This window comes from Barbus barbus, assembly GCF_936440315.1.
Source record: "Barbus barbus genome assembly, chromosome: 23".
In the NCBI taxonomy this organism is placed as follows: Eukaryota; Metazoa; Chordata; class Actinopteri; order Cypriniformes; family Cyprinidae; genus Barbus; species Barbus barbus.
In genome coordinates this window covers 26,705,295-26,716,364 of record NC_136751.1, presented here as the reverse complement: position 1 = coordinate 26,716,364, position 11,070 = coordinate 26,705,295, and the positions used below count along the sequence as shown (strand labels likewise).

The following is an 11,070-nucleotide window of genomic DNA, read 5'->3' as shown; positions in this document are numbered from 1 at the left end:
GACTATTTTTGCTAAATATAAATCTAAGCCTTACAAATTTCACATTTTTCATTTTGTCTTGCTTTACCATATTTTACTCCTGATAAAATTGTGAAGAAAATAAAAAGGGCCTTAAAAGTATTTTACAAATATAACATTAAATAACAAAAAATAATAGGGCTAGAAATGTTTAATTGGTCTTCAAGCATCACAAGATAAATCATTGGCAGTAGATTATTACTAGTTTCAAGCACTAAGCACCATTTTAATCTTTTCCATGCCACACTACACCAAAACGACCAATTCTTGTTATATAAATTTAATCAGTTACCTTGAGTATTTGCTGTAATAGATTTAAGTTACAATATACAAGTCATATTGTGCTAACTTCTGTCAGCCCTGAATGATTATCCCATCAGCCTTTTGCCAAAACTCCATTCTCCAACAGACAGGTATGCATACACACAATTACTGACTTACAAATTGGCACCTTTTCTGATTGTTTCAGTGATACTGGTCAAGAAAGACAAAAAGCAGCAATTGTAAATGTATTGTAAATGTATTTCATAATAGGACATTTGATTATTACAGAAAGAAAGAACAAACCAAAACACATAGATTTGAAGATTTTATGATAAGAATATACAAAATGCAGTTTCAAATTCTGCAAAACATCAGCAGAAACGGATGACACACTGACGCAGTGATTATTCAGCAGCATTGGGCAACATCTTTCCCACAGCTGCCTCTCGTGTTTGTTTCCTTCCGTTTTCCCTTTCATTTTTCATCACGCCTCTGCCAAAGTCCAGTATGTTTCGATTGCGTCACGAGAGTGTTTTGCAATGAGTGTCTTGTAGCTGGGACTCGTGCGCTACTGGTGGGGCAGCAAGGGCCGCGACCTCTTTTCTGGGGGTCAGCGATGCGAAAAGTGTGTCCAGGATTCCTAAGACCTGCAGAAGCTCCTGCTGAAGCTCTGCTTCCCGACCCAACACCTCCATAAGACGCTGCAGCAGCCGCTCGACTACAGGTGACTCGTGAAAAACCTGCTGATACAGATCTGCACACACACACACATTTCACATGTAGAAAAACAATACTACTTTGCAAGCAGCGGTTCACTTCTTCATTCTCATGTGCACATGATACAATATGAAACTCACCAAGCACAATATCCCCGACCATGAGCAGAGGCCGAGAGAAGCGTGGGTCAAAGATGTACCTGAAAAACAATACACAAAAACACCCTCCAACTTCATTTCAGAATCATTTCATAGAAAGCCATTATAACAAGAAATAAATACTGTGGTATTAAATTCCTCGAATCAAGAAAATCTGGTCAAGACTCTCATGACTCTTGTTTATGCTTATGATTGTGGCCTCCTGTTCTGGGTCCCTTTTTGTGTTTTGTGACCCAAACTCTCAACCTCAACACACACTGAGAACCTGCCTAAGAATTTCCCGGTGCTTTAATCATTCCGAGAAGTTCCAGTTTTGTCACAAGAATTTAACGGATTGCCTTTCACAGAATATTAACAGTGCTGAAATCCCACACAGACTTTCAATAATATGCATCTACACACACTATATCTTTTAATTCAAATTTTCTTTCTACCATCAAATTGTATTTTAGAAAGATGTTTGCATTGTAGAGTTTTATGACAATTAAACACATTTTCAGTAAATCTTCATTACTGAAATTTGAAAAAGATATTATTTAAAATGTAAATATACATCATGGCAGTAGTAGTTATTATTATATCTAAATGTTATAGTATAACAGTAATCATTATCAGTGAGAATAATGAAAACAATACTCAAAACATGAAATGCACTTAAGTCATAAAAACAGCAAAATAATAAATACAAATAAAATTAATTTAAAAATAATATTAACAATGTACCCACATATACTTTTTGCCTTTGTGATTTTTTGCCTTCAAAATTGCACATTGTTTTTTATATTAACATTTTCAAATTGGAAAATGTTGTATTCTTTGAAAATTTTATAATCTTTCCTACGTTGATGAATTTCAAGTCCCCCAGAATCAATTGGTTTTTTATTCTGAAATGTTCATAAATTTCCCCGTCAACTATATATGAGCCATCATGTTTTGTATGGGAGTCTGACGTCATAAGACTATGTGCGTGTCGGAATAAGATGTGAGAGAGTTACTCACTTGAGAAGGAAGTTGAGGATCTTGGTTAAGCTCACTTCATTTCGTCCTGCGAGAGCATTTTTCAGAGTTCCTCTGCGGTTGAGCTCTATGATAACCGCTACGGTCACATCTGGTTTATTGATGTGTGTCCATTTCTGTGAAGCATGCATAAACATATACTGATATCTTCATCTGAACAGTCATATCACATACATATCAAACTGCATTATATACACACACAGGTGTGTGTTTACCTGCAGAGCTGTGTCCAGTGCTTTAGACACCTCAAAGCTTTTGAGCTGTTTGTCATATTTACGTAGATATTGCTTCACTGGTTTACTGACCAAGAAATCATCCTAAAAGAGACATCAAAAGACTGTAAGAGACAACTGAAGAAAACAATGCAGAAAAAATGAACCACGCAAGTTCTTTCCAACAGTCTCATATGAAAATACATGCCTTAGTAAACATGACTTAAAAGTAAATTCTTTTTTTATACAGATATCATGATTTATATAGCTTACATACGAATAGCTGTAGAACAGCTAAATGAGAAACCAATTTTAGCTGAAATGTTAGCAAATAAGACATTTAATTAAAATAATTAATTCACTGATTTATTCTGAAAAAGCACACACAAAAAAAAAAAAATTAAATATTATAAAATAAAAATCACGTTTGGGAACAAAGTTCTTGTGAATTGCTGGCAAATAAGAAATTGAATTAAAATAAATTTATTCAATCATTCAGGAAAAATGTAAAATAAATCACTGTCCGGTGACAGTGATTTATTTACTTTTATTTTTTATAAAAATAAAAATGTAAAATAAAAAATAACAATAAAATTCACATGTTTGGTCACAAAGTTCTTGTGAAATGCTAGAAAAATAGAAATTGAATTAAAATGCATTGATTTGTTCATCAGAAAAAAGTAAAAATTAAATTAAATAATCACCTGTCTGGGCACAAAGTTCTTCCCCTTGACAAAGACCCGGTATGACGGGCCCCGTCGCCTTCGACTAGTTACTGTCTCTTTCTCTTTTTGGTGTCTCCTGTGCCTGACACTCAACACACCATTGGTCATCCCCACGGCAAGCGCTTCATCATGAGGCTAGAGGAGAACCACAATAAACAACCCTTTAACTCAAGTGCAAATGAAAAAAATATATATTTATAGATTTCTTTGCATGCATGAACTAAACATACCGCAATAGCCATACTGAGAATGGACGCATCACAGTCGAAATTATGTACAACCTTAAAAGAGGAGCTATACACTTTCACGTGTCTAAAATGAAAAGAAACCGAAACAAATAAATCAACTTTCTCACAACATGCTTACAAAAATACACAAATAAGCACTTTATAGCATTTCTTTAGTATGATTCACACCTGTCCAGTGATCCTGTGAGCAGTTTGTTGCCTACAGAACTCAGACATGCACACGTAACTGTTTTGTGATGACTCTTAAGAGAAACAAGCTCCTGTCCACCTTTCAACAGGTCCCAAACTTTCACATAGCGCTCTCCTGTAACACATACACCAACTTATTTCAACCATTTTTTAGAAGAGCCTCATTCAAGCTGACATAAAACAGCACATCGGTTGAAAAATACATTAATGCACTAAGTCTACAGTATAATTCTGCATTATGATATATGATAATAAATGTTGCAAGGGGTTCTAAGCATTACTAATCAACCCCCACCCCCTGATTGGTTAAATTAAGAGAGTTGTTCACCTGTGGACACCAGCAGGGCTTCTGACGGGTACAACAGCACACACTCCACAGGATGGCCGTGTTGCATAGTCATCACACTGCTCCCTGACCGCATGTCAAACATTTTCACCGTGTGATCATACGAACCTGCAACAGAGACAAAAATCAAGCAAACATCAACTGTCTTATTGTATTTAAAATATACATTTCTTCCTGTGATCAAAGCTGAATTTTCAGCATCATTACTCCAGTCTTCAGTGAAATTAAAGAGGTTACCTGTGACAAACAGATCTGGGTTGAGTTTGCTGGGGGCTAGAGCTCTTATGTAGTCTGTGTGTTCGGTTAACGAGCTGAGCTCAACAGCGCAGGGAACGTCCCACACACGGCACGACATGTCATCAGACCCGGACACCACATGAAAGCCGTCAGACAGGAACGAGGTCACGTGTACCGCCCTGCACATGGGAGACCGCAGAAAAGACACACATAAGATGACAGAGCTGCTTTACAAGGGTGAAAGATGTGATTTGAGATGTGACTTAAGTTATTAACACATTATTTATTTCATGCCGGGTCATACTTAGAGTGTCCTGCGAACTGTCTGAGAGCCACTCGACCGCTGATGTCAAACAGCCGGATGAGTCCCTCTTCACTTCCCGCCACTAAAAGCTTCCCGTCGCCTCTGAAGCTCCCTCCATACGCTGTATCCCGAAAACGTGTGAAGCTGTGTATGGGCTCTTTAGAGTGAGGTCCATAAATGTGGATCTGATGCAGAACATTATCATATCAGCATACTACATGCATGATAGTAACATTATGCTAGCAACAGTACTGACGTGGGTTTAATTCTAATGGAAAATCCACGTGAATTTCACTAAAATAAGTGCAGGTCTTTATTTTTTTACATTGTGGCATTGTCAATTTTATGTCAATTAAGCACATTTTCTCCTTAAATCATCTGCACTGTAATGCATACAAACATTTGACTTATTTGTAGCTCTGATTATTTATTTTATTAAAGGTTCTCATTATTGTATACAAGTAATGTTTACTGCATTTCAGTATTTACTCTATGATTTTTGTTTACATTTTTTTTTTTAATTCCAAAGGACTATTTATTATTCTTACTATTCATAATAATTAAAATAAAATAAATGTAAATATAACACACTGTATACGTACTATTTCATATATTCATACAATAAACATAACATAGAATATTTATACACAACATTAATATTATAATAACTTTATACGAGAACAATTTTTTATTTTTTTTATAAAAAAATAATTCTATTTACTGTATTCATAAATTAAAATCAGCATAATTAAAGGCTGTATAACAAATACTAAATAATATGCCTATATACAGAACTGATACAACCATTTAGAAAAAAAGCTCTATACTTCACTTTGAATAAAAGCAAAAATTAATAAACGAATATATTAATACAAAAGAAAATTAGACTCACTCTGGTGGAAGCTGTGACGGCATAATTGTGAGGCAGGAGAGGAGAGAAGTCGATCTTCGTTATAGCACCAAACTCTTTAATTTGCACAGGAGACTAAAAGACAAAACGCAGGCTGTCAGTGTATATAAATACTGAAACACTAGTAAGAATTGATGACCAATCAAGACACCTATATACACTTTCCTTCAGACATATAAATGACTAAATGTGTCGAGGACATCTCAAACCTTGTAATACTTCCAGTAGAGCGTGTCCTCTGTTACTTTCTCTCCTAGTTTAGGAAGGAACTGAACTTTGGTGGGTTTAAATGAAGCCATGCCAGAAATAAACACTGGTTCTCTCTGAGGATCTGCAATATCACAACACTTCAGCATTCACACGATCATAATGCACACAACATAACGAATATACTATGTACTTAGTACTTATTTTATATACATTACATAAAATAAGTACAAAGCACAGGAAGCTGAATATATTAGAACTGTCTAGACTTCAACGTGATACTGTTTTCAAAATACATATCTTACATAATACGACATTTGCCAATCACATTTACAATTACACATTTGTTAAATATATATTTGTACACATTGTAAAGATACAAATTACACATTTGTCCGATATATTTTATAGGCTATAAGTTACACACACACATATATACATATATATATATATATATATGTGGGAATATTTATTTAAAACATGCAGCTTGTTTAAAATGCATGCAAGACGAAATATATAACATACTCCAGATCTATTTCTAAAACTAATAACTGATAAACCACACTCTATTATGACAGGAGCTTAACTCTTGTAGGTTTGTGTTCGGAATCTTCTCATCTAAAGGTATTTCTTACCTTATTGTGGTTTCCACTGATTTTTGGATAATTTTTATTTACGCTACAGACTAGAAAACATGAGGAAAATCACGTTGATTCTACAGCCACATGGAGGCTGCCATTGTGTGACGTCACATTTCCGGTTTAGAGCAAACTTTATTGCACACGTGATCCTCTGCAAACTGAGAGTTTTCTTTGTTAAAACAAAGTATACATAAATGCACATATACACGCTCAACAGCACTTGATCAAATGAGTTTTCATCTCTTTTTCTTATTGTTGACATTTTTCAAATAAGACTTGATTTCCTGAAGAAAGTATCTTGAGCTGGAGCCTGAGAACTTCACTTATTATATTAGTGCACATTTTAACAAAAAAAATGTATACAATATATATATATATTATTATTATTATTTATTTATTTATTTATTTATTTTTTGCAGCATCCTCGCTGCAGAGGAGCTGGAGCTCTAGCTCCCCCTGGCTGGAGGTAATGGGTGGAGATAAACACCTACCTAACCACACCCTATGGCTAAACATAACTCCACCCATTAGTTCACACAGAGGTGGAGCTGGGGCACGTTCAGACTCATTTGCTCCGTTTCCGGAGTTTTATAGTAACATAGCACTAATTAGGGCCCAAGCCAGTAAGGCGCAGGGCCCTATTGTTCTTCTAAGGATTATTATTTTTTTTTTTATTTTTTATTTCGACTATCCGGGTACTTTTGGGGGCCTTAACGTGCCCGAAAACTCTTGAAAATTGGCACGCACATTGGAACCTGCGGCCATTAGGACGCCACAGACGCTGGGACCCGGGCGTGGCACAGGGGCTCTACGGCGCCCCCTGGAAGATTGTCAGAAAGCTTGATGTATAGCTCACACATACTTGCACGTATTCATATGAAACTCGGTACACATATAGAACTCATTGAGCCGAACAACTTTCACGCTGCATGTCTTAGGCTCCGCCCAACAGGAAGTCGGCTATTCAGGGCTGTTTAAAAAGCGCATGCTCTGGAATTTGATATACTCCTCTGAGGATTTCCATACGATTGCCACCAAACTCGGTGAACATGATCTCAAGACATTGGGGACGCTAAATTGCGAAGATATTTTTGATATGTCGAACGGTTTGCCCGTGGCGAGGCGATGAAGTTATGGCGAAAAATGAGACCCAGGAAATGCCTAATAACGTCCACATACATTGTATGATGTAGATCAAACTTCAGTGGTTTGTTCGTTGTATGATGCCGATCGGATAGATGTGACTATTATGACTGAAAGTTATAGCGCCACCAACTGGCTGCAGGAAGTGTGTCATTTTCAAAATGCTTTGAATTCAGCATCTTATTTTTACTCGATTTGCTTCAAACTTCACCAGAATAATGTCAAAACACGGCCGATGTAAAACTGTGAAGGGAATATTGATATCTAAAATTATGTTGCCATGGCAACGTGTCAAAGTTGAAAATTCGTTTCTGGTGATTTTGAGGCAGATAACATGTTTAGAATGTCATGAAACTCAACACACATATGAGTATTAATGATAGTTAGACACTGGAAAAAGCTCATAAACGGGCGTGGAAGAGGCACTCTATAGCGCCACCTTTTGTCAAAAATGAGGGGGTTACTTTTAGCTACAGACACCAAACTCGGTACATAAATTGTTCTTATTAATCCGGACAACTTTCTAATTTACAGTCATTAGCTACGACCAACAGGAAGTCGGCTATATTTATTTTAAAGTGGGTTTTTTTTTAAAACAGGCTGTAAACAAATTCATACTCCTCCAAACAGAAACACGTAAATCACACCAAACATTTTTTCTCATGATGCCAAAATACTGAAGATGCTAAATTGCGGACGGATTTAGGATATCTTGAACGATGATTTAATGGCAATTTATTAAAGTTACTGTAAAAAATAGATATTTTTTTTTTTTTTATCTTTTAAGAGCAGCTTCCAAACACTTCATAAAAAATTACATGCACATAACAATACAGTCTGAGGATATGTGATTAATTTCATGAATTTACAATACACTATGGAGAGCAGAAAATTAAAAAACTATCAGAGAGTTATTAAACTGCTGAGTGAGAGCTCCTGCCAGTCTGCCTCTGATTGAGGGGTGGGGGTGGGGTGGGCTGTCAGTGACTGTGTGGATTGAGGCAGTGGGTGAGAGAGAGAAAGAGAGAGAGAGGGTCTGTTTTTTAAAATCTTAAAAAAATGCTTATAAATCATTAAAGATTTTTATAACACTTTATAATAAGGTCTCATTTCTTAACATTAGGAAATGCATTAATTAACTGAACTAACAATGAAAAATATATTTTTACAGCATGTTAATTCTTCCATGATAGTATGAACTAACAAAGAACAATTTTTTTTAAAGCATTTATTAATCTTTTTAATGTTAGAAAAATAGTCATGTTCAAAAGATAAACTTTAAAATTTAATAATATATTAACACATTTTGGAATTAATATTGATCAATATTAAATGGTATATAATTATTAATGATTTTATATATATATATATATATATATAATGATAGCTACAGACACCAAACTCGGTACATAAATTGTTCTTATTAATCCGGACAACTTTCTAATTTACAGTCATTAGCTACGACCAACAGGAAGTCGGCTATATTTATTTTAATGTGGGTTTTTTTTTTTTTAAACGCGCTGTAAACAAATTCATACTCCTCCAATCAGAAACACGGAAATCACACCAAATATTTTTTCTCACGATGCCAAAATACTGAAGATGCTAATTGCAGACAGATTTAGGATATCTTGAACTGCGTTTTAATGGCAATTTATTAAAGTTACAGTAAAAAAGAGAAAACTTTTTTTTTTTTTTTCTTTTAAGAGCAGCTTCCAAACACTTCATAAAAAATTACATACACAGAACAAGACAGTCTGAGGATATGTGATTAATTCATGAATTTACAATACACTATGCGGAGGAGAACATTTTAAAACTATCAGAGATCTCCTGTCTCTGTGCTTCTAATGTGTGCGGTAGGTGACTGGGTGGGTGACTGACTGTGTGAGTTCAGTGAGTGTGGAGGGGGAGAGAGAGAGAGAGGGGGTCTGTTTAAACATCTCAATAAAATCCTTAAAAAATGCTTATAAAGCATTAAAGGTTTTGATAACACTTTATAATTAAGTCTCATTTGTTAACAGTAGGGAAGGCATTAATTAACATGAACTAACAATGAAAAATATATTTTTTACAGCATGTTAATTCTTCATTGATAGTATGAACTTACAATGAACTAACAATGAACAAAATATTTGTAATATTAGAAAAATAGTCATGTTCAAAAGATAAAACATTAAAATGTAATAATATATTAACACATTTTGGAATTGATTTTGATCAACATTAAATGGTATATATTTATTAATGATGTAAATTAACAACAGTTAAATAATGTTGTTTTTTAACATTGGTTAATTCACAAATAACATTAAATATTAACAATATATTTTTTACTTTATTCATTTGTGTTAGAAAAAATTATTAATGTTAGTTAATGGAAAAATAAATCATTAAAAAATGCTTATAAATCATTAAAACCTTTGGTAACTATAATAATTTCTCATTTGTTAGCATTTGTAAATGCATTAACTAACATGAACTACCAATGAAAAATATATTTTCACAGAATTTAAAGTTTTATATGTTGTTCTGTGTGTGTGTGTGTTTCACAGAGTTGATGGTTTGGATTAACCCTTTAATTGCCGTATCCCTTAAAACCAAACTGCCAGAGGGTTACTGTGATGCGTGTGCTCGCTGGGCACCGTTTTATCGATGCCACCGGGGTGGCGTATGCTGACGGCTTGGGCCCGTCATCGCTGCTTGCAGCTATATTTAACACTTGCTTTTTCACACAGGGCCATGTGGGTTTGGATTTTGTTTTCCCTTCATAAAAAAAAACTTAATTTAAAAACTGCATGCTGGGTTTACTTGTGTTATCTTTGATTAATATTTAAATTAGTTTGATGATCTGAAACATTAAAGTGTGACAAACATGCAAAAAAATTAAAAATCAGGAAGGGGGCCAACACTTTTTCACACCACTGTATCACTTTACAGAAGTAGCCTACATTTCCATTTATTACTGTACATTTCTGTTTAAATTATGGTTTTGATAAGAGAAAGTATAATTTTCCTCAATGAAATGTCTCCATTTTGTTCATTTTGACATTCAGTTTCACAAACAGGGTTGTCAAAATGAGATTCTCTGAAAAGATATATTGGGCTAATGACATCCATTTTGTGGTTCATGTGTCTATGTATTTATTTATTTATTTATTTTTTAACTGTAACCCAATATTGTTAGAGGAAGTGTCAAGAGGTAAATGTGTGAACAGGAATGTAGAGCATGTTTATTTGTGAGCCAAATAAAAGAGTACATCCAGAAAAAAATATGAATTTGTTTTACTTTTTTTTAAACTATAACACAAGTATTATCAGAGGAAGTGTTGAGAGGTTACAGAGGTAAATGTGTGAACAGGAATGTACAGCATGTTTAATTGTGGCCCAAATGAAAGAGTACAGCGAGAACATTTTTCTTTACTTCACTGATGACATTTTTCAAACAGGATGCATTTCCTGAAGATAATATCAGATAATATCTTTTTAGATAGTTAATAAATATGTACATATGTCAACTCACTGTCAAACCTTTTTTACATTTCAACTTACAGTAAAAACAACTTACAGTAAAAACAACTTACAGTAAAAACAACTTACAGTAAAAAATATAGACAGACAGATAGATAGATATGATTTGATAATGATAGATAGATAGATAGATAGATAGATAGATAGATAGATAGATAGATAGATAGATAGATAGATAGATAGATAGATAGATAGATATGATT

The 11,070-nt window shown here is 34.3% G+C and overlaps 1 protein-coding gene across 1 annotated transcript; it reads right to left on the bottom strand.

The window, feature by feature from the left end:
• Positions 1-155: 155 nt before the first annotated feature.
• Positions 156-6,315, bottom strand: LOC306842686 (U3 small nucleolar RNA-associated protein 15 homolog). Its single transcript, XM_079373694.1, has 13 exons — positions 6,188-6,315; positions 5,555-5,676; positions 5,328-5,420; positions 4,436-4,620; positions 4,132-4,310; positions 3,877-4,002; positions 3,528-3,663; positions 3,342-3,423; positions 3,091-3,246; positions 2,390-2,491; positions 2,157-2,290; positions 1,140-1,198; positions 156-1,036 (listed from the first exon to the last, which is right to left on the bottom strand). The coding sequence occupies exons 2-13, from the start codon at positions 5,642-5,644 to the stop codon at positions 804-806; spliced, it is 1,575 nt and encodes a 524-aa protein (XP_079229820.1). The 5' UTR covers positions 5,645-5,676; positions 6,188-6,315; the 3' UTR covers positions 156-803.
• Between the last annotated feature and the right edge of the window lie 4,755 nt (positions 6,316-11,070).